A 24,909-nucleotide genomic window follows, 5' to 3' on the forward strand; every position below is an offset into this window, starting at 1 on the left:
TGAGAGGAAATCAAGAGTGAGTCCCTCAATTGACTGAGCCACCAAGGTGCCCCTCCTGATTTTTTTTTTTAAATCATCCCTGATTACATCAAGCCCAAAGTCTTGCTTTGATGTACATATTTTTCAACCCCTCTAAATCTTGATTATTGAAGATTTAGAGCTAGCTAAGTCTTTCCAGGTGACCCTATATGGCTAGAATGTAAGAACTTTTTTTTTTTATTTTGGTAAGTGTGCTCTTTAATCCCCATCACCTTTCTCAACCATCCCCCTCACCCACCTCCCCTCTGGTAATCATCAGTTTGTTCTCTGTAGTTAAGGGTCTGTTTCTTGGTTTGTCTCTCTTTTTTCTCTTCCTTTGCTTATTTGTTTCTTAAATTCCACATAGGATTGAAATCATATGGTATTTGTCTTTCTCTGACTTACTTTGCTTTGCATTACACTCTCTAGCTACATCCCTGTGGTTGCAAATGGCAAGATTTCATTCTTTTTTATGGCTCAATAATATTCCACATCTTCTTTATCCATTCATGTATCAGTGGACACTGGGTCTGCTCCCATAGTTTGGCTATTGTAAATAAACATAGGGGTTCATGTACCCTTTGAGTTAGTGGGGTTTTTAAAATTTTGGGGGGTAAAAACTCAGAAGTGTGATTACTAGATCATAGGGTAGTTTTATTTTTAAGTTTTTGAGGAACCCCCATACTGTTTTCCAGAGTGGCTGCACCAGTTTATATTCCCACCAATAGTGTAAGAAGGTTCCTTTTTCTCTACATCCTCGCCAATACTTGCTGTTTCTTTTGTTCTTTATTTTGACACTTCTAGCGGGTGTGAGATGATAACTAAATGTAGTTTTGATTTGCATTTTCCTGATGATGAGTGATGCTGGACATCTTTTTTGTGTCTGTTAGCCATCTGTATGTTTTCTGTGGATAAATGTCTATTCATGTCTTCCACCCATTTTTAATTGGATTGTCTTTTGGGTATTGAATTTTGTATCAGTTTTTTATATATTTTGGGTACTAATCCTTCATGGGATATGTCATTTGCCAATATCTTCTCCCATTCAAAAGGTTGTTTTTTAGTTTTATTGGCTGTTTCCTTCACTGTGCAGAAACTTTTTATTGATGTAATCCCAGTAGTTGATTTTCACTTTTATTTCTCTTGCCTCAAGAAAATGTTGCTGTGACTGATGTCAAAGAAATTACTACCTGTGCTCTCACAGGATTTTTATGGTTTCAGGTCTCACATTTTGGTCTTCAATCCATTTTGCGTTTATTTTTGTAAATGGTGAAAAAAAGTGGTTTCATTCTTCTGCATGTTGCTGTCCAGTTTTCCCAACACCATTTGTTGAAGAGACTATCTTTTTCCCATTGCGTATTCATTCCTCCTTTGTCAAAGATTAATTGACCATATAATTGTGGTTTTCTTTCTGGGTTTTCTATTCTATTCCATTGATGAATGTGTCTATTTTAATGCCAGTACCATACTGTTTTAATTACTACCACTTTGTAATATAACTTGAAGTCTAGAATTATGATACCTCCAGTTTTGTTTTTCTTTTTCGAGATTGCTTTGGCTATTTGAGGTCTATACAAATTTTAGGGTTGTTTGTTCTAGTTCTGTGAATAATGCTGTTGTCATTTTGATAGGGATTACATTAAATGTGTAGATTGCTTTGGATAATATAGATGTTTTAACAATATTTGTTCTTCCAACCCATGATCATGGAATGTCTTTCCATTTCTTTGTATCATCTTGAATTTCTTTCATCAGTGTTTTATAGTGTTTGGAGTACAGGCCTTTCACCTCTTTGGTTAGGTTTATTCCTAGATATTTTATTGTTTTAGATGAAATGGTAAATGGGATTATTTTCTTAATTTCACTTTCTGTTTCTTCATTATTAGTGTATAGGAATGCAACAGATTTCTGAACATTGATTTTGTATCCTGCACCTTTACTGAATTTATATATCAGTTCTAGTAGTTTTTTGGTGGACTGTTTAGGTTTTTCTGTATATAGTATCATGTCATCTGCTAATAGCAAGAGTTTGACTTCTTCCTTAACCAATTTGGATGCCTTTTATTTCTTTTTCTTATCTGATTGGTGTGGCTGGGACTTCCAGTACTATGTTGAATAAAAACAGTTAAGAGTGGATATCCTTGTCTTATTCCTGATCTTAGGGTTAAGGCTCTCAGTTTTTCAGGATGATGTGGGGGTGTGAGTTTTTCATATAAGGGCTTTATTTTGTAAAGATATGTTCCCTCTTGACCTACCTTGCAGAGGCATTTATCATGAACAGATGTTATGCCTTGTCAAATGCTTTTTCTGCATCTATTGAAATGATCATATGGTTTTTATCCTTTCTCTTTGTGATGTGATGTATCATGTTGATTGCTTTGCAAATATTGAACCACCATTGCATACCTGGAATAAATCTCACTTGATGGTGATTCATGTTTTTTTTTTTAATGTATTGTTGGATTTGGTTTGCTAATATTTTGTTGAGGATTTTTATATCTATATTCATCGGATATATTGGTCTGTAGTTTCATTTTTTGTGGTGTCTTTATCTGGTTTTGGTATCAGGGTAATGCTGGCCTCATAGAATGAATTTGGAAGTTTTCCTTCCTGTTCTATATTAGAATAGTTTGAAGAGAACAGGTACTAACTCTTCTTTAAATGTTTGGTGGAATTTGTCTGTGAAGCCATCTGGTCCTAGACTTTTATTTTGGGGAAGTTTTTTGATTACTGCCTCCGTTTCATTGGGGTAATTGGTCTGTTCAGATTGTCTATTTCTTCCTGCCTTAGTTATGGTAGGTTAAAAACAGTTTTTTTCATTGTGTTTATTTTTATAACATTCTTTTGGGGTTCTTTAGCAATTCACAGAAAACTTTTCTCATGCGTTGGTGTGATGTGAAGTTTCCTAACAAAATACAATTAACTAAAAAGTGGATCCATTTAAAGAAAATGTTAAGTAAGAATTTGGGCAAAGCAGGTAAGATAAAGAGAAAGAAAGAAAGAAAGAAAGAAAGAAAGAAAGAAAGAAAGAAAGAAAGAAAGAAAAAGAAAGGAAGGAAGAAAGAAAAGGGAAGAAAGGGAAGAAAATAAGAGAAAAGAAAAGAAAAAATTGAAGGGGAAGCTTTTTCGAAATCAAGATACTTAAGCTTTACCCCAGACTAGCTGAGTTTAAGTCTCAAAGTGTAGATGTGAGCAATCTCTATTTTCTAATTCTCTTTAAGATCTGTTAGGTGGTTCCGATTAAAAAAAAAAAAAAAACAGTTTAGGAATCTCTGAATGAGAAGATCTCCAATTTTCTTTATGTAAAAAATTTTTTTTCATTCAATCAACATTTGCTAAGTACCTACAAATGTGTAGCGCTGTATTTCCTGGTTGCTGAGAATAAAATGAAAAACAGTACAGAAGTAGACCCTGCCTCGGTGGAGCTTACATTCTAGTACAAGCTCATAAATATTGTGTTCCCTGATTTTTGCCTGCTTAAGAAAGTTGCGTCTATTCTAAATTACAGCCTGAAAGAATATAAAATTGTCATAACTTGGGGACACTAGTTTCTGCATTGAGTTTACTGAGGAGGGAAGTCTGAAGTCAGTCTTTATTTTTACTTCTCATATTTGAGTCAATTTAAAGATCTGCATAACCTATAAATATTCTTTATGCTTAAAGTAACGTAACTTCTTTACAGTACGCTTTCGTACTAAACTCTCTGCCAGTTTTTCTTGAATTACTATCTTTTCAGTCTTTTCAATCTTTTCCATCTTTTCAATCTTGGATTGAAGTCTTTATTTCATGCAACTTTTATAAATTTTTTTTTCAAAATTGCTTCTTTTGTTTGTTTCATAAGCAACAATTATACATACATTGGATCCTCTGTTTTGTGTGTATATAATCTGTTCTTCATTGATTTTTATATCTTAGTACTTTTTCATTTTGTTTTCTGTGATTTCCTCAAGCCTCTAAACCATGTTGATAACTCTGATTTCTACATTTTCTCTGTTTTACGTTGTTGCTACAAAGCAACTTATGTATGTAATTGCTTTATTTTCTCCTCTGTTTTGCCTTTATGTGTTCTGCTAGTTTGTTTCTAAACTTATATCCTTCACTACCATGTTAAAAAGCCTCCCAGTTGTTCTTTGTACATTTGCTCACCTCCCACCTTCCCACCCCCCAAAGTTCTAACCATAAAGCACTTAGAAGGAGCTTTTAAAAATGCAAATAAGATCTTTCCCCTTTTAACAGCCTCTGGTGGCTTCCCTTATCACTTAGAATGAATTCTCAAGTCCTTACCATGACTTATGAGGCCTATTATTGGCTCCTGCCTACAAATTATTTGAAAATTTTCTTATATTATTTGACTCTTTGCTTTATCTTCTCAATTTGTGAGCTGTTTTAGGAAAATGACTGTTCCCTACCTACAGTATAACAATAGCACCTTGCATTTAGTAGGTGCTCAACAAATACTGCTTAGAAATAGTTACACTAACTTTTTGAAGTATTAGAATATCATACTCTGTGTCATCCTTGACAAAAGAATATAGAATACCCCTAGTATAAGCCAATGAAGAACTTGAAAAGTATCAACACTTTAGATTCCTTGACATAGTGAAAAAGTATGGTCCATGAATTCAGACTGTGTTTGGACCCTATCTTTGCTGATGTTGACTGAATGACCTCATGACTTATTACATCATTTAACTTCACTGAACCTCAGTTCTTTAAATATCTGTAAAATAGTCATAAAACCATATCAACCCTGTGGGATTTTTGTGAGACTTAAAGGAGGTAATGGTACATGGAAAATAGTAGGTTATTTGTAAGAGGGTCAATAAAATGGCACTTTTGTAGAGGCAAGTTTCCAAAGTCATCCCCCTAATGCAAGAGTCAAGTTTGTTCAAAAACATCCCTGAAAAACCCCTTAAATCACCCATGAGAGATAGTATACATAGTTTTTGTAAACTCTGTAGAAAATAATATATATAACATATAAAGAATAATGTGAAATACAAAGCTATACAAAAAATCTGAATGGCCATTTCTGAAAATAGACTTCGTTAAACCTTAGTAGCTCATTCAACATATCAAGATGCTAGGAGATGAGATCCACACAATCTGTCTGAGGAAATTGCAGATTGACTCCCCCCATCTCATATTTATGTGGGGGCTTCTAACCATTGAGTGGAATGCACTTGCCACAGTCAACATTATTTAAATTCGTTTCCTTCTTTCATTTTTCTGTTTTATGCTAAGCATATATAGTTGAACCCACATATTAATGCATACGTGATGCAATTCAGTCTGTAATTATTATTCCTAGGTTAGATGCAAAATGAGTTCTCAATAGAATGTGAAATAAGTAGAAGTCAGGTAGAGTGACTTGGTGTTCAACTACAGTGATTTTAAATGAACTGCATACTTGCCTTTTTTCCCTCTGTATGATTAGTTTTCCCTTCCTTTTAACTGTTAGCCTGAGAGATTTATGGTTTTTAAGCAGGTCCCCTGCTTTGGTTATTTGAGAAAATAATTCATATTCCTCCCTTCAGGAAGAAAAGAAAATTAATAGAGTTTATAGTCCTATGAGTCAGCCTCCAAGTCTATACACTTCATCTTTTCACCCTTCTTCCTGCTCCCTACCATTGTATAGGCTCACATTTTGCAAAACTAGGGGTCAAAGAAGAGATCAGGAATGAGTAAGGAAATAGATGGGATACAGAGGGAAACTTGAGGGAAACAGATGGGATTCAGAGTTCTAAAAGGACAAAGCATAATGCTAAGTGAAATAAGTCAGTCAGAGAAAGACAGATATCCTATGATTTCACTCATATGTGGAATTCAAGAAACGAAACAGATGAACATGGAGTAGGGAAGGAAAAATAAAATAGGGAGAGAGAGGCAAACCATAAGAGATTATTAACAATAGAGAACAAACTGAGGGTTGATGGAAGGAAGGAGGTGGGGGATGGGCTAAATGGGTGATGGGCACTAAGGAGGCACTTGCTCTAATGAGCACTGGGTGTTATATGTAAGGGATGAATCACTAAATTCTACTCCTGAAACCAGTGCTACAGTATATGTTAACTAACTTGAGTTTAAATAAAAATAAAAAATAATAAATCAATAAATGACAAAACGTAGTGCTGGTGCCTGTGGAGAGAAAATTCAACCATTTATATGGAGAATATGAAAAGAGGAAGTGAATATGTGGAAAAACATGTCAGGGTCTTAGTGAATAATAATTTAAATGTGTTAGAACCAGACCAGGCATAAGTCATCCAGAATAGCATATTGTTCCAGAAGAAGTAATTATCAAGTTTTATTCAGGATAAACTTTTATTCTAATACACTTTAACAGTATAGTCTTAGAAAGTGTGTGATTGCTATGGAAATGTCACAACTTGTAAGATTATTAGGGAATGGGGGGAAATTAGAGAATTAGAGAAAAGTGTTCATTGCCTGAAAAAGATTGAAAGGCAGTAATAGTGACCAGTTGTGTTTCAGTCTTCTTGAAACAGAGACTGTTAGAAGTCTAAATTATACTACTAGGAGCTTTAGTCAGGAATTGATTCCAAGAAGGCTAGGAAATAGTGCTAGGTTAAAGGAGGAAGCTAGAAAATTCATTCCTTTCTATGGGACTCTTAAAATATCAGATTTTCCAGTGGACTGAGTACATACATGGCATGAGTAAGGTGGGGGTAGGGGAGTTCTATTAACTGGCATGGTCAGGATCTGGGAAGAGTTAAGGAAAGAAGGGAGTAATTAGAAGTGGGGCATGGAGGTGATTATGAACGTGATATGTTCACGAGAAGAGAAGAGCCTTCATTGGAGGGGTTTGACTCTTACATTCTTCCTACTTTGTCCTCCCCACTGTTTGTTCCCTTTTCTCCTTTCTAATAGTGTTGAGCACTTGGTTTGAAAGCGTAATTGAAATAGAACTAGAAGAACTCACTGGAATCCATGGTCACACTCCTCAACAGATGGAATTAACTTTTGGTGGTAAGGAGAGGAGAAAGGCCCAGACATCCAGGGAGAAGCAAAAGACCAGGTGGCCCTGGAAAGACACAGAGACCAAAAGACAACGATAGTCCCCAGGTCCCTCACAGCTTGCCATGTCCCTGTTCTATTTCACACACTCCATTTTCAGTCCTGATAATCTCCCAGATTTTTCTGTCCTACAATAATCCTTTCGTTTTTTGTCTTTTAGGAGTTTTTTTTAAAGTAAGTTTGAGGAGGTTTCTGTTTCTTGACATCTAAACTGTCCAGACTAGATGATTACCTGCCCCTGACTGCTGCTCCCACTTTCTTCTCTTTCCCCCTTCCTGTTTTGGAGGCTTGCCATGCTTTTTCTCTTTGAAGTCCTGTGTGCTGCTGCTTTTCTCAGATACCCTCTTCTCTTTCTCGTTCCCCCCCCCTTCACCTCTGTTCTTTGCCTAGTCATGCTCTCTCTCCTTGGAACTAGCAAAACTTCTCCTCTAGAGATAACCTATTCCCTCACCCACTTCATGTAATAGTTTTACTTGCCAGAAATATTATATTTCAAATTCAGCCCTGACACTGGGGAAATGGAAGATTTAAGGTATCTTCCACCGTGCAGCCAGACTACAGGACACTATCTTGTCTTCTCCACTTTCCTAACTCATTCACCCATCTTCATTATATGGAAAAATCCAAATAGCCAGAATCCATAATTCATTAATTTCACACACACACACACACACACACACACACACACACACACAATTTCCCATTCCTGTATTTCACTTTTAAAAGGAAAGGATAAATCTGGAAGAGAACTTAGGAAATCATATTCAGGTTAAAAACAGTCAATAGTATAGAAGATATTTTGACATTTGTTTATTTGGGGAAAAAAAAAAGACCTGGGAATTTTAATTGAACTCGCAATATAGACTATGACAGAGGTAAATCAGTTTTAAGCTACATAAGTAAAAACACATGTCTTGCATAGGAGAATGCAGGTCCCTCTATGTTTCGAACTGGTAGATGTGTTCAGTAAAGAAAAGCATCAGTAGATGTGAAGCAGCACTGACCCTTGGTGGGATATGAAGATTGGAGGCCGCGTCTTGGTATAATTTGCCTAATGAGGAATGGGGTGGGTTGAGAGCTGTCCTCAAATATCTTAAGTGCTTTTGCAAACGAAGGGAGTGGACTGGCTCTCTGGTCACCTGGGGAACTAACAGGCAGACAGTTCAAAAAAGCAGATCTGGGCTTATAGGAATGAGGAAATCGTGCTCATTAGAGCCGCTTTAGTTTTCCCAGGAAGAATCTGGTGCAGACAGAAGAATCCTAAGAATCCTGCCAGGACGTTAGACCTAAGGATTTTGCTACTTTTTCTTTTACAGTCCAAAATTAATGCATGGTTACAGCAACAAGTCAAATAATACAAAATTGTGGACCCACATCTCAATGTAATTCGTGTTACTAGTTTGGTGTGTGTCTTTCCATACCTTTCTCTTTGCCCACACAAACACATACTAGCATTAATAGATGGATATGATTTTGTTTTTACAAAATTGAGACCATATTATGTACATTACTCTGCTCAGTAGTATTAGCGCCCTTTCAGGTCAATTCATCTTCTTTGAAATAGCTACAGATATTTTAAAGTACAGGTGTACTATAACTTATTAAATCATCCCCCCATTGGTAGACATTTGGGTTATTTCCACATTTTGCTAGAGTGCAATTATAACTAACAATGCTGCAGTAAATGTTCTCCAACAGGTACTATCACAAACTAATGTTTTGTATTTGTAGAATAGTTTCCATTAAAGTGGGATTTGCTACATCAAAAGGTGTGTATGTTATTTTGTTTTAATAGCCTCTTCCGAATCACCTTCTGAAAATCTTTTTGTCATTCATAATCCCACCAGCAAGTCCATGTCGTCATATCATTTCCAGGATAAGGTGTTAGTAGTCATTATCATTTTTGCCTATTCACATAGAGGTACTGCTGACAAGGGAGCATAGTGTAGTCGTTAAGGTTGAGGATGCTCTCAGCGTCTCAACTATAGCACACACAACCTGTGCAACTTTAAGCTACGACACATAGCTGCTTCATGCCTCTGTTATCCTCATTTGTAACAAGATATGACATGAATACCTACCTCATAAAATTGTTATGAGTATTAAATGAATTAATAGTTATAAAGACTTAGAACACTGACAGGCATATAGTAAAATTTTTATAAGTAAAAATTAAAGATTAATAAGATTAATCTTCTATAAGATTGAAGATTCGCAAATTTAACTTGCATCTCCTTGACTACTAATAAGGTTGGGCATATTTCTACATATTTCTTGATCGTTTGGTTTTCCTTTTCTCTGTTTTCTGTTTCTATCCTTTGCCAATAGGTTTACTGAGTTGTCTTTTTATGAATTTTTAGTAACTCTTTGTAGATTTTGAATAGTAACCTTTTTCCTGTCATTTGTATCTTCCATAAATGATTTCCTTTTTATTTGTGTATTTTAAAAATCAGAGTGGTTTTAAGTTAACACAAAAACCTCAGTCTACCCAAAACTATAAAACTGATTTTAAACTCATATAATCTCATACCCTGAAATACATCCACTATTACAAGTTTGTTGTATGGAAACTCTTCCATCTACCCGCCTCAGATTCATTGGCTGTCAGCCTTGGCTCTACCTATTGGTCATCTAGGGGACTTTTAAAACCCAGTACTTGAGTTCCACTTCACAGGCGTTCTGACTTAACAGCTCAGTGGTCAGACCCAGACATCAGTTTTTAATAAGAGACCTCATTTGATTCTGATGTGCAGCCAGGAATGAGAACTACAGGATGCAATTCTGAAAGGTGATTCAGAAGCCAATTTGTTACTAAATTATAGTGTCCTTAGTAATCACTACCGCCATCTGTTGGCGGGAGGCAGAACTGACACCAGTTAGCTAATTTGTATAGCTTTGTCCATATCTATGAAAGGCCATGTTTCAAAGTTCTTTGTACACTTCTACATCTTTTTAGTGTCATGAATTCTCAGATGTAATTTTGAACTCTAAGATTCTTGAAGCAAATATCAAATTTATATTTATCTTCTGGGTTCTGTATATTCTGCATTAATAAATGACAGGTATGTTGATCCTTGGTCATTGAAGTTTCCATATTTATGCTAATCATGGATAGGAGAAACTGTGTGGACACATTTTAGAAATACTTTTATCAATAGCAGTTGAAAAACAAAACAAAAACAATTTTGGGATTAATCCTTCCCAAACTAACCAAGAAATTAAACCACTGCCTCTCCCCATCCCATTCTCTTCCCCACCTATAGGTGTTAATTGAAATTTTCCCCTACTGGGATATTTTAAGATGTCTCCTTTCTTCCTGTGGAATTACACAATGTGAAACATCAAGGGAAATAACAGGAAAGGCAGTGAACAGGGAAACATGCTTTGAGAAATAGCAATGTTGGCAGAAAATGGAAGTGTCTGGGAGGAAAAAAAGTAAGATAAAACTGGCAGAATTACAGGCTGCTGCATGGACTGGTAATTAGTGAGTTTATCTTCTGAGAGAAAGATATTTTTCGTGTCTTTTCCATAGAGAGGCCAAAAGAAGTCAAAGACACCAAGAGCATGAAATTGTTCATCTGCCATAAAAACCATCTTTGATGCATTGGATTTAAAAAATATATAATAATTCCTCAGGCAGTTTTTATGGATTGTGTGTTGTTCTTATAGCTGGCGGTAGAAGATAAGTCTTGCATGTGTATAAAAGTATTTATATATAAAATATATATGTGTGTATGTATATATATGAGTGTATATCTATGAGTGTGTGTGTGTATGCATACATACATATACTCTTTAATTCTAAACCTCTCTATGAACAGGAATTCTTTGCTGCCTATTGTGCACATTAACACTGGGTTAATTTTCTCTATCCTAAATTTAGACATTGTGTCTGAAGGATTTCCTTAGGAGCTTGGTTTCTCATCCTCAGAACTGTTGATATTTTGGGCCAGATCATTATTTCTTGCTGGGGACTAGTCTGTACCTTGTAGGGCAGTTAGCATCATTCTTGGCCTCTGCCCACTAGATGCTGGTAGCATACACCCAGTCGCGACAACCAAAAATATCTCCAGACTTGTTAAAAGGCAAAATTCTCCCCAGTTAAGAACCACTGATTTAGAGGATGCTATGCCCCTGCTTTTGGGAGGTGAGTTTTCACGTCCTTAAAAACAGTTCACCTAATTCCCCAATCTACATTAGAGGCCCTATTTTTTTTTTACTGAAGCAGTATTTTTTTCCTCTCTTGAAACAATATACATCTCTTTATAGCATTAGTGGCAGTTGGAACAATATATCTACCTTGAGACCTTAATGCCTTTTTTCTCTATTAGACCTTAAGTGCCACAAATAATCTGTTTTGTTCACTCTGTACACGTACAACCTAGAGCAGTGATTGGCACTTAATAAATGTTTGTCAAATGAAAGAACATAATTCTCAAATATTTAAGAACCTGAAGCACAAAGCCTGACTTGGTCCAAAGGGGTTTTTCCTCTAAGGCTTATTTCAATCTACATGACAAAGTCAGTAAAAGAAATCAGGGACATATTGAGGCTGTTGAAGGGTGTGATCGGGAAATCTAAAAATTATATTATTTGGATAGGATTCCCTGGGGTTTTTGGCGGATTGCTATTGAGTGGCAGTTTCATTCTGGAAACAACAACTCTGATATGTCACTGTTAGCCAGAGCCAACCCATCGCTCTTGCTTTTTGAACTCCATCCACCATTGGTCCATGGAGGAAACAAGTTTTTTGACCAGGGTGAGGCTTAATGCTTCATTAATTCTCTGAAAGAACATGCCTCAGGACCAGGAAAGATGTGCCTGTGGAAAATAAACCTCAGTGCAGACAGCACAAGAGACCTTTAAATGCTTCTTTTCATGTTTTTTTTAAAAAATGGAATTAAGATGCATATTTTTTAAAATGAAAAATGACTGGCATTCTTCCCACTGAAAATGGGAAGTAATTTAATTTGTTAGTGGTTTATTTTATTTGACAGTCTTTGTACATACTCGATTTGGTTTGTTACACTGAATTACCCTTTAATAATGGGCACACATAATGCCAGACTCTGCCCCCCAGGTTGGTTTGATAATTGGATGAACGACCATATTGTTCCAAGGTTTTCATGACAATGTGGACAGAAGCTATTTGGAAAACTCCTAACCAGAAAAGCCTTAAGCTGTTTTTTTGTTTTTTTCCGATGAAGTTAATTGCTACCTGGTGAACAGTCATTCCACTACCCAATTTTCCTGAGCAATGCTGAGTTCTGTAATCATGGCTGAATTCCCTGAGTGGATAGAAGGGATGCCTAAACCCCATAGCCAATAGAAAAAGTCTGAAAATCTTCCCCAGGCAATCTCTCAGAATGAACCATTTTCCACAAATGGAAGTTAATGGTAAAAATTCTAAGAATAGCAACCATAAAGGCAGAAGTGAGACTGCCAAGTTCAAGGGCAGCTTCACAGCTTAATAACTGTCCATCCTTGAGCAAGCATTATGGTCTCCTTTGCTTCAGCATCCATATCTGGGAAATGGGAACAGTATCAGTACCAACCTCTTAAGATCATTGTGAAGATTCAATAAATGCTATGCCTAAAGTGCTTAGCACAATTCTGGCCAAAGTAGGTTCTCTGTAATTTTTTTTTCTTATTAGATCGCATATATCAGGCACTGTGCTAAGTTTTCTCAACAACAACAAAAAAAGCTACTGAGAGAGTTGCTCTCTCTAACATCATGGAAGGGAGCACTGACAGGGCAAAAGGTAAAGTAACAAGCCGGAGGCCAGATGGCTAGAAAATGGCCCGCCCAAGATTCAAATCCAGTTTGGTTTTAAAAATTTTCTTACACCATGCAACTTCAGATTTTGTGTTTGTGTACCCCACAGAAGTTTGAAAACTCATGTTCTTTTCTGAACATTTCTAAATAGATGAGAAAGCATTTTCCATCGTAATGGTAAATAATTCCAAAGGATGATTTCAGGAGTATTTTGAACATAGGCAGTTTAAAATAAAACTTTTACATCACCTTTTTAATGCATCCCCTGGAATTTAAATACCATCTTAACTGAATACCCACCAATATCCATTAAAAGAGTATGTGAATTGAGGCCCCTGGGTGGCTCAGTCGGTTGAGCTTCCGACTTCCGCTCAGGTCATGATCTCACTGTCTGTGAGTTCGAGCCCACATAGGGCTCTGTGCTGACAGCTCAGAGCCTGGAGCCTGCTTTGGATTCTGTGTCTCCCTCTATCTCTAACCCTCCCTTGCTCATGCTCTGTCTCTCTCTGTCTCAAAAATAAAATAAAACATTAAAAAAAAATTTTTTAATAAAAAGAAGTATGTGAACTTCTTAAAAAGTCAGAACTTTATATTCTTTTTCTTCTTGAAACATATATATTCATTTAACTCCCCCCAAATAAATGTTAAAAACTTTCTTTGATCATTTCTGAACAAAAATAGATTCCTAGCCCCACCCCATCTGTGTGTGACTGTAAGGGTTTAAAATTCTCGTGGATATAATCATTGCTAACATTATTACTAGAACACAGTTGACCTGAACAACATAAGTATATAATTCTGACAAATAATGATTAAACATAAATAGTAAAACTTTATTAGAAATTCATATTGTATCGAGCTGGGGGTGGTGGCATTTGTGGGGCATTGATTAAAGGCATCATCCAATTACCTCTCCCAGAAGTGTTTATACCTTGGATAGTGCACCATCATAAGATTGAAGATGGGTTAATGAATGTCTTTTGTGTTTTTCTTTCACAAAGAGGAGAAGGAGAACTTAGGCTGTGGGAATCTCCTGGGATGATTTTGTTTCAGAAAGGAAAATATGTGGAGGCTAGTGATAGGGGAATGGTTGCCTTTTAAACTGTTCCATATAGTTCTTGGGAAGCCATTACATAACTCCTGTTTTTTGAAGATGGCCGCTCTGCCACAAAGCTGTGTTGCTTTGGAATAAGGATACTTACAGGAGGACCCAATGGCTCTCCCTTTTTGAAGATGACCTACTCTCTTCCTTGACAATGAAGTCTTGGTTGTCTGTAGCTATTGGCTTTATCCTTGACTTAAAATAGTTGTCATTGGAAAGTCACGAAGGATTTTTCATTAAGAAAGCCCAGAGAAGGGCATGGTGGCAGTCTTCAAGTGATGCTGGAATTTGTAACTTCCTAGATTCTGCATTTTCTTAATTGTGTATTGCTTCTAGATGGGATAGTATAACCACCCTAGATCCTCCATTCAGCCTTATACCTAGAGCACCAAGGTCACGGTTTCCTTGCACCAAGGAGGAGGTAGACAGCTCTCATCTGTTTCTTTTCTATGTTAAACAGACATGGTTTCAGCTTCCCAAAAGGGCTTGTTAGGAACAAAAAGAAAGGGTAGGAAGTTGTGTGTTAATCTGTCTCCACTAAGCTTCCTAAGGAGCTTCCTCTGTGTGGTAAGTGCTTAGCATGTAATAAATGCTGAATACATGTCCTTTTTTTAATGTTTTATTTTTTTATTTGAGATAGAGAGAGAGAGAGCAGGGGAGGGGCAGAGAGATACAGAATCTGAAGCAGGCTGCAGGCTCAAGCTGTCAGCACAGAGCCCAATGCAAGGCTCAAACTCCCAAACCGTGAGATCATGACCTGAGCCAGTCAGATGCTTAACCAACTGAGCCCCCCAGGTGCCCCTCAATATGTGTTTATTGAAGGTTTTATCTGGGTCCAATATATGGTCATAACATTCCTACATGTACTTCTTAACTGATGATATGGAGACCTCCTAACCCATGATGTTAATATAGCCTATCAGTCCCAATATAAAGTAATCTCAACTATTGGGACAGAGGTGGAAGCATCTGTCACACATTGACAAGGAGATATGGATAAATCCAAGCATGGATTTAAATGGACAGAAATTTTTTCAAAAGGCTCCATAATGTCAATCATGTTAATTGTACTTAACAACCAAGGGTATTCAAATGTTGGTCTACCAAACTCAAACATATTTGACCCAAGGTTACTGAACAGCTGAAATCCATTCACATCCTTCTACATATGATCTTCTCTCCCTCTTTCTTCTCCATGACTCCATCTTCTTTATGTTCTTTAGCTCCTATCAGGCCATCTCTTCTCTCTCAGCCTTGCCTTGAATCTGTCAACTTGCTGGGGCACTGGAGGTTGCCATGGTAAACACAGCTGTTGTTTTTTCTCTGTGAAGAGTCGGTGCATGAAGACACTTGAGTCCTCACCTCTAGCCTCTTCCCGCTGTGCATTTTCACAGATGTCGTTTCAAGTGGGGGCTTCAGGGGCTTCAGGATTCTGCACAGCTTTCCTTGTGTATCTCTGAGGGGGTGCTTTGTGACCAATGGCACCTGCTTAGGTGCTCTGGAAGATTGTGAAGAATCGCCTGCATGGTCACCAAATAAGCCAAGTGACAGCAACATTCATTTTGTTAGTAAATGGCTTCTGGGAACTGAAAGATGATCTTGTATTTTCCAAGAGGAAAGGCAGGAAAGATAATTAGAAAATAGCCGGGGCAGGAGGACTGAAGGAAGGGTGGGGAGAGACAGAAGGAGTGGTGACAGACAGAGCAAACAAGGGGTTGCTGAACCAGAAGGGGAGTCTGTATTGGACAGCTATCCCTGCTCCCTGAATCCTCCCTGTCCTCACAGTCACATCTGTCATCCAGTGCTCACTACTGAGCCAACATCTGCTGCTGTTCACTTACAAACCACTGCAGCACAAAGATTCCTTGCTTTTCCTCCTATACTGTAAGCACAAGCCACTCTCAGGTGCTCCAACCTTTGTACTTGTTCTTCCCTCCTCCAGGAATGCTCTTCTCCAGACAGCAGTAAGGCTCCCTCCCTCACTGAATTCAGATCTCCCCTCAAAAGTCATTCCCTGAGAGACATCTTCCAGAATCACCCCACCTCAAGTAGAAGCCCATCCACTGTCTACCCCCTTACCCAGTTCAGGTTTTCTTCATGTCTGGTACAGAGTAGGGACTTCAGTATTTGTTGAGTGAATAAATCACGGACACCTTCCCCCAGAAATGCATGGAATCATACAGTTGTACACATGTTCTTTGCTCTCTTCCTCCTGAGCTTTTGCGTGTGCTGGTCCCTCTGACTAGAGCACCCCCCACTCTGCCTGATCGAGTCCTACAAACCCTTTGTACCCTGCCTGCTTTCATAGCCCTCTCCTTTTGAGGTCTCTGTTGACCTCCCCAGGTGGACACATAACCCATTTGGCCAACACGGCCTGGGCAGTGCCCACCGACCTCCGTCACAGCACAGATGCCCTGCACTGAAATGTCTCTTCACTTGTCTCTTTCCCACACACCCCAGTGGGCTCTTCCAGGGCCTACAATAGAGAGCCACCAAGGGCTTAGACTCCAGAATCAAGAGTGCCATGTGTGTGTACCAACTGTGTGACTTTACACAAATTACTTAACCTTTCTGCCCTCAGTCCCCTCATCTGTGCAAAAGGGATCATAATATCTACCAACATAAATCACAGGATATTGATGAGAATTCTCTGATGAATTGCTGGAGTGTTTATATTTTTCTTTTTTCTTTTTAATTAATTTATTGTCAAGCTAGCTAACAGTGTAGTCTTGTAATTGCTGAAGTGTTTAAAACATCCTAAGCTGTTAGCTGGGGAAGAGGATAGTGAGTGGAGGGTGTCCTGTTTGAGGTGGGCTGGGCATGGAGGGCCTCCCTCAGGGGAGATAACTGAACAGAGACCTCGCTGCTGAGAGAGAGGCAGTGGTGTGGTTCTCTAGGCTCCTTACATCCCACTAACATTACAGATGAGATCTATTTCTATAAGCTTTATGGCAGGTTAGACTCTGAGACACCTCTCTTGGGACCTGAGATGTTATCATCTGATTTTCTAACATGATACTGGTGGTCTTGCCCACTGGGCTAGTGTGTTCATCCTTTGGAATCAGGCTTAGCACGATGAGCTGTAACTGAATCAAGGTCCAGAAGGAATATGAGGCACCTGAGGGAGGGACATGACCAAAACCCAGCAGTGCACTGCAGAACCACCTTTGAGGGCCAAGGACTCTCTTCTCATTGCAGGCACAATGCAGCACTGGCCTTGTCTCACAGTTGATTCTAGCCTTGTCAACTACAGCCAACATTGCTCAGAAAAGAGGCTTTGAACTACAAACTAAAGGTCCTGGCTTGGTCCTGGGTTTTGTCCAATTCTGGTCCTGTCATTTGGCAAGAAGGGGTCTCTGGTCCTGTGGAGAACAGTTCAGGAACATGGTATGGGGAAGGGGCAGAGGAAGCTCTGGGACGAGAGGTAGAAAGCTGGGTGACCATGGACAATGTACATCTGCTGATTTTAGGTACTGCCTGGGCCAGTCATTTTCAAACTTTCCTTATCCACAGAAATATTTATTTAAGCATGATATAAATGAGAATCCAAACGTACTACCAAGAGCAGTGAAGAGGGTAAAGCCTTGACAACCACAGCTTCCCATTAAATTCCCCATCCCCATCACACAAACACACACACACACACACATACACACACACACACGCACAGACACACACACACGATGGCCCTTCCAAGATTTATTGTTCCGTGATTCAGTGTCACATCTCTATAGCACAGAGTCCTTCCAAAATATTAGGCTGAACCAGAGGCAATAACTGAGATTTGATGATTTTGGACCTGCAAAAATGGCAAGATCACATTTCACACTAATAGTTTTGTCTGCACCATTGTGCTCACTCAGGAACCAAATAGCCTCGGTTCAGCTCCTCACTGTACTGTATGTGTGCCATTGGACAGGATACTTCACCTCCTTGATCCTCCCCTGTAAAATGGACAAGCAGAATAGTCTTCCCCAGTGCTCTGCCCAAAGAAGTCAGAAGGCTGAATGAAGCAGAGCCCTGGCGTTGGGGCTGGTGAGCTCTGACACAGTGCTTGGCCAATAGCACAGAAGCCCTCCATCAGTGTCTTACAGAGAAAGCCCTAATGAGGGCCTGTGGGCCCAACTCAGAGAACAGTGTCCTATTCTTCTCCCTGCCTGGCCTTGAAGGGAGTATGTAGCCAGTGCAGTTGGAAAACACAGTCCCAACAAGGCTTCCCAATCAGTCATCCCGTCCAGTTTGAACCAGACCCCCACTCTTCCTTCCTGTGAGGGGCATCACTAGGCAGTGGGCAGGTCTTGACCTGGACATGAGAATGGTGCTGGCATACCATGAATGACATTCCTCCCTCTGCCTTATCTAGGTAAGGCATTAGAGGCTCCCTCCCCAGATACCTACGCGGAGCCTTCCCTATTAAGTGGTACATCATGGAATATGTCAGCCTGAATTAGCAGGCAGGCCCATCACGTTAAGCTGACGCTCTGGGCTGGCAGTTCCCACTTTGTAATGCCTCTTGATCCTGGCCGTCACGCTCCCTCCCTGTCACCACAGCCACGGGAAGCCTCCGCCGACAATGCACAGTAATGAAGGAGGCTCAGGGAAGAGTTTAGGAGGAGCCACAGGAAGTCCTTGCAGATTCCATTTCTTCTGGGGCCCTGGGGAGCCCGCTTTGAGCTCTGCTACCTCTGGGAGGGGGCTGGTGGGGAGGCAGAGGAAGCGCAGGTAGCACTCAAAAGCTCCAGGTGGGGCGTTCCTTTATGACAGACTACAAAAGCATGGCATGTGTTTTTGGAAGTACACGGAATAGTCACTCCTATTCAAATACCAGGTACACCTACATCACCTAACTGAGGTTTGTAGAGGCAGCTCAACTACAAAACTCTGACTACTGCTACCGTTATTATTATCAGTAATAGTGTTGATTCCATAAATTCCCCTGGCAGCTTATTCGTGTCACTTACAGAGCATTTATTACTTCCTGCCACGTATGATATTTGCATGTGGTGTGATACATTGGAAGGAGCACTAGGTTTGCAGTCAGGTAGGCTCTGGTATTAAATTCTGACAATGCCCCGTAGCTCATAGCTGGGCAACCCTGGGCCACTGACTTAGCCTCTCTGAGCCTGAGCTTTCTCTTCGTATTAATACTCACACCACAACCTATTTCACAGAGCTGTTGAAAGAATTACCATAAATAACATCCGCAGAATGATTGACACAGAGGAGTAAATGCCCAATAAATACTTTCAGGTAGAGTTCCCAAGAACAGAGTCACTTTTTTTTATCCATTACAAAGTCTTAATTCAGATGCACCCTTAACTGGTGTTGGATGGTATATCACCTTCCTTTCCAAAATTTACCTCATTTGCCCTCTAACTTGTTCTCCCCTGTACATCAAGAATCATCTAATCAAACTTTATCATACCACAATCATTGGAAATCTTTTTAGTTCTGCCCATTTCTCTAAGGATAATGGCAAAAATTTGGGGGGTGGGGGCTTGCCTGTGACCTACCCTATCACTTCATCTCTTACCATGGTTCCCATCACTCTCTCTGTCTTAACCACATTGATCTATTGACCCTTCATTTTGCTTTACCCCCACCCTAGGACCTTTGCACATGCTCTTGTCCCTGACTGGAACATTCTTTCCTCCCCTCCTGGCCTAGTAAACCTGTTCTCATCCTTCACAGTCATCCATCCAATACTTCTTCAGCAACAGCTCTCCAGGCCTCCCTGACCATGTTAAATTCCCTTTGGCATGATATCATCTATGTGGGGGCACTTACGACATTTTGTTGTGACATGACTTCCTATATCCCTCCTCCCTCTAGCCCTGCTCTATGAAGGCAGGAAATGTCTGGTTTGGTTCACTGGTTGGATTCTCTAGGACATTGTATGGAGCCCAGTAGATGTTGCTCAAAGAACAAGAAGGCAGGTGAACCAGAGGGCATGTTATCTCCACAGATCCCAATGACCTTTCCTGATAACTAGGGCACAATGGGTGTTACTGGTTTTTCAAATAGTATGGCCCAGAGCTCAGGAGGGCCAAGTTAATAACCCATGGTCACACAGCCTTTCACTATGTGGTCAGTCTGTGATGAGAACCAAGGTCTTTGAGTTCTCTCCATTCCTGAGCTTATGCTCTAAAACCATCATCCATAATTGGCATAGGGGGCACATGAAGGCTTGCCTTCCCCTCCCTGTTCTGGTGTTCACAGGATCCCCACCACATCCTACATCCACATCTCAAGCCAACTCTGTCTTCCAGGGTGTCTAGCACCAGAGCTGTATAGGACTCTGAGTTCTCTGAATTGCTTATTTATTTAAATTATTTAATTTAAAATCTCCTTCAGAAGTGATCTGAACTCCCTTCAAGACTGAACTGGGAGAACTATGTTTTGTCAAAGGTTATACCATTGAAGTGAGTACACTTCACAAAATGTAACCTTTGTTTCTGCCCTCTTCCCCTCACCCCTTGGGTTGAAACAAATTCAGAAGTTGAAGCCTTAATCAACTACCTGGTAGCAAATTAGTCAACAAGTTAGCTCAGCTGCAAGAGGTGACTTCCTCATAAAGGAAATTTTGGTCCTTTTTTTTTTCTTCTTTCTCTTAAAGGACAACATCTGTGTTTTGTGTTTGTTTTGTTTTGTTTTTAGTCTGTCCCCGGCCAGGCATTGCTGTTCTCCCTCACCTTCTCAGGAACCAGTTCACCCAGGAGTTGTCAGAAGTGCCCTTGAATTCACAGAGAGAGTCAGGGGGTGCGCCTGGGTGGCTCAGTCGGTTAGGCATCCAACTTGGACTCACGTCATGATCTCATCGTTTGTGGGTTTGGGCTCCGCGACATGCTCTGTGCTGACAGCTCGGAGCCTGGAGCCTGTTTCAGATTCTGTGTCTCCCTCTTTCTCTGCCCTTCCCCTGCTCATGCTTGCTTGTTCGCTCTCTCTCTCAAAAATAAATAAACATTAAAAAAAGAGAATCAGAAGAGTCTGGGTCTTCTTGTTCGTATTTGCCTGGAAGACCTTCATGTGTGGGAAATGATTTAACTGCCTGATTCTTTGACCTGTGGAGAAGAAAACATTTTCTTACATATTCTTATTCACTCTTTCAACAAATAATCACTGAGGACCCTTTAGATATCAGTAAGCTGACCATATAGTTTATTGTCCAAATGAGGATAGTACCTGGTTGGTACACCGGGTAGTAAATATAAACCAAGATTTTCCCAGGTAAAACAAGTTGTCAATGAGTGCCATGTATGATCATGGCTGAATTTTAGAATTAACTGTTAGAATCTTGGGTGATTATATATTTTCACAAAATGCCCTTAAAGATTGGGGGAAAAAGCCAGGATGGGGTCTAGACCTCCAAAGCCATGAAGTATATATATGTAGGTCAAAGTTGAACTACATATTTCTAAAATTTTCCCACAACTTCCTTTTCAAAATACATTTCATGTTTAAAACAAACAAGCAGCTTGGAACAACAGCTCTGGAATCTAATGCCTGGTCAGTAGCTTCTAAGCGCACTTTCTCTAAGATGAGGCCACCTAGAAGGTCCAGGGAAAATGCTTAGAATCTATAAAGTATGAAATTGCCCATGAAGGCTAAGTGATGATGACATCTTTTGAGAAAAAAGTAAAACTAAAAGTAGCAGAGGGAAAAATAAAATAAAAAAAAAACTAAAAGGAACTGAGGAAACAGGAATATGTGATTTATCAGTCTGCTTATCTAACTTCAAGCTTTTTAAATGTGATTATGATTTTGTGTTGTGATGATGAAGGACATAAACATGCGGACGTTTTCCCTAGTGAAGAACTTTGGTTCTGAAGTGATTTGTTTCTCTTGCATCCCAGGTGCCTGTTCTGAGACCCATGGACCTGATGGTGGAGGCCACCCCGCGAAGAGTATTCGCCAATGCACACACGTATCACATCAACTCCATATCAGTCAACAGCGACTATGAAACCTACATGTCAGCTGATGACCTGAGGATTAACCTTTGGAACTTTGAAATAACCAATCAAAGTTTTAGTATCCTTTCCTTGGGGTCAATAACCAGTTGGCTTGAATCATATGTATTCAGGTATGAGCAGGCTTGGGGGGAAATAGAAGAGAGAGGAGCAGTCATAACCACAGACTCCTAGCACTTGTGGAGAAAGAACTATGCTCTTTTAAATTACATTGGTGCCCATCTTTCATCGTAACAAAGTTAGAGAAGTATTGAATTACTAAAATAGTGGTCCAGGACTAGCTCTGGATAGGAAGTCTGAATCACTTCCTTTATGCAGAGGCATTTGTGTGTCGTGAATTAAAATCAGTTGTGACTGTATCAACTATAAGACCCTAGAATTCAGTTAAGATTCCTTTCTCTTGTTAAAGGATCTATAAATGGCCTGTATGGACAGCATGGACCACAGGTACACATGAGATGGTTTTCATCATACCATAATAGTGGAAATAATACTGGCTGCCACTTATTGCATTCCAAGCACTGCAATAGGAACTTTATGCATAGAATCTCATTGTTTAAAGTATTATTTATTTGTTTTGAGAGAGAAAACATGCGCAAGCAGGGAAGGAGCAGGGGGAAGGAGAGAGAGTGTCCCAAGCAGGATCAACACTGTCAGTGAAGAGCTCAATGCAGGGCTAGAATCCATGAACTGTGAGGTCATGACCTGAGCTGAAATCAAGAGTTAGACGCTCAACTAACTGAGCCACCCAAATGCCCCACATAGAATCTCATTTTGAGAAGTACACATAACATAATATTACAGCTTGATGAATTTTCACCCAACACACACCTGTGTAACCAGCATCCGGATCAAGAGACACCAAACTTTACTAGCAGTCCTCAAGTCCCCAACACACTTCCTTCTAGTCTGCATACACCGAAACCCTAATGTAAGGTTTCTTTCTTATATCAAAGAAACCCTAATGTAAGTATTACTATCTCTTCTGTTAGCTAAAATCCACAGATATCAAGAAGATGTTGAATGAATGTCTGAGCCAACATTCTTACTCCATTATGATGACCCGCTCTTTAATAATATGGATCGGTCATTTATTCACTACCTGCCCTGTGGTCTGTGCCACCACAAACCTGACTGTTCACTTGAATTTCCATTCCGTTCATGGTTTCTCAACCCAGGAAGCTGAGCAGCTGACCTAGGAGTCAGTATGGATTATTTTCTCTCCCTCACCAGCCTCCATGCCCCCAGCCCAATCTGTCTATGAGGGCTGCCAATGCTTCCTCTGAAATATATCTCTCATCAACTCATTTCTTTCCATTCTGCTCCTCCTACCCTATGGTGCTGTAGGCCATTATTCCTTCCTCTGTGTGACTGCAGCAATCTCCTGTTCAGTCTCCATTTTTTCTTGATCTCCTGCATACTTCATGTTCTCATAACAGAGTGGACCTTTCAGTATTTAATTTAGATATCATTCTCCCCCTGCTTAAAACAGTCTAGTAGCTTCCCAATGAATTTGGAATAAAATCCAAGTTCTTTACCTTGAACTGTAAGATTCTAAGTGAAATGGGCCCTGGCTCCCTCTTTGATATCCTATCATGTCACTCTCCCCGAAATCACTCTGATTCAGCCAACTAACCTCTTTTCTGTTCCTGGGTAACCTTGTTCTTATATCTCTTCTTTGTATTTGCTGTTCCCTCTTTCTGGAATACTCTGTCCCTGGAGTTTACTTGGCTAACTACAAGCCATCATTCAGACTTCCATCTAATGTCATCTCCTCAGAGGTCCTTTTCCAGTAACTTGCCAGTAGTCCCCAGTAGCCCTCTCTCCTTGTTATCTTCACAGCACTTATCACTATTTGAAATTGCTTTTTTACTTGTGTATTGGGGTTTCCCCATATTTGAGTATAAATTCTATGAGAGAAGGGACTTTGTATGATCCATTCCTGTAGCCAGTACCTAGAACATTCTCAGACACAGAAAATACCATTTTGGTTGGATAGGTCAAGTTTGAAGTGCGATAAGTCACTGAAGTGCAACTATCCAGTAGATAGTCGATGGTGAAATGTAACCAGGAAATCTCACTTTAAGAGTATGTTGGTTAAAGTAAAGCTCTGAAGGTCGTGATATAAATAGACCTCATAGTGGCTCAAACACATAAAAGATGACTTCTGTTATAATGGAGTCATTATGATGATCACCACCAGCAAGCATCCTTCTCCAATCAGTTAATCAGAGAATTAGGTCCTTCCACCCTGCAGCTCCCCAGTGTCACCAGGCTTACTTGCAATCAGGACAGCAAAAGGAGAAGATCGTAGAGAACCACACATGGGAGACTCTTTTGAGCCAGGCCCTCAAATAGCATGAATTCCATTGGTTAGAAGTCAGTTACATGGCTACGTCTAACTGCAAAGCAGGCTGGGAAACGTAATATAGCTATGCATGTAAAAAAAAAAAAAAAAGATTAACCTGGTTTGGTACACAGTTAGCTAGTCTAGTCTCCACCACAGAGGAGTGCTAGATACTTGCCCAAGGCTTTTTTTTTTTTTAAGTTTTTATTTAAATGCCAGTTAGTTAACATACAGTGTAACATGAGTTTCAGGTGTATAATAGAGTGATTCATCACTTCCATACATCACCTGGTGCTCCTCACAACAAGTACACTCCTTAATCCCCATCACCCATTTTACCCCTCGCCCACCGCCCTCCCCTCTGGTAACCTTCAGTTTGTTCTCTGTAGTTAAGAGTCTGTTTCTTGGCTTGCCAAGGTTTTTTAAGGAAGGCAGCTTTAAGCAAGTAGTGGCAGTGATGGAGGCACTAAGACCTGACCCTCACGACCATGACTGGCATCTCTTGTCGTTCACAGAGTAGATTCTACATACTGTCTGAGCCTCCGACAACCTGCCCACAGATTGTGCATAGAAGTGTGGCTGCTAATAGAATGAATGTGGGTGGTGGTTCCCTTTCTCCTTTTACATCTTTTCCAAGAGCCAGAAATCTGCTCAGACTTAG

The 24,909-nt window shown here is 39.7% G+C and overlaps 1 protein-coding gene across 12 annotated transcripts in view; it reads left to right on the forward strand.

Moving 5' to 3' along the window:
* PPP2R2B (protein phosphatase 2 regulatory subunit Bbeta) overlaps window positions 1–24,909 on the forward strand; it is a 465,243-nt gene that overhangs the window by 384,965 nt on the left and 55,369 nt on the right. For all 12 annotated transcript variants that reach the window (XM_060635811.3, XM_060635808.3, XM_060635807.3 and 9 more), the window contains one exon: window positions 21,785–21,962. In XM_060635811.3, the coding sequence (XP_060491794.1) occupies window positions 21,785–21,962 (178 nt within the window). The remainder of the gene's footprint in view (window positions 1–21,784; window positions 21,963–24,909) is intronic.

Source organism: Panthera onca, chromosome A1, assembly GCF_046562875.1.
Source record: "Panthera onca isolate mPanOnc1 chromosome A1, mPanOnc1 haplotype 2, whole genome shotgun sequence".
NCBI lineage: Eukaryota > Metazoa > Chordata > Mammalia > Carnivora > Felidae > Panthera > Panthera onca.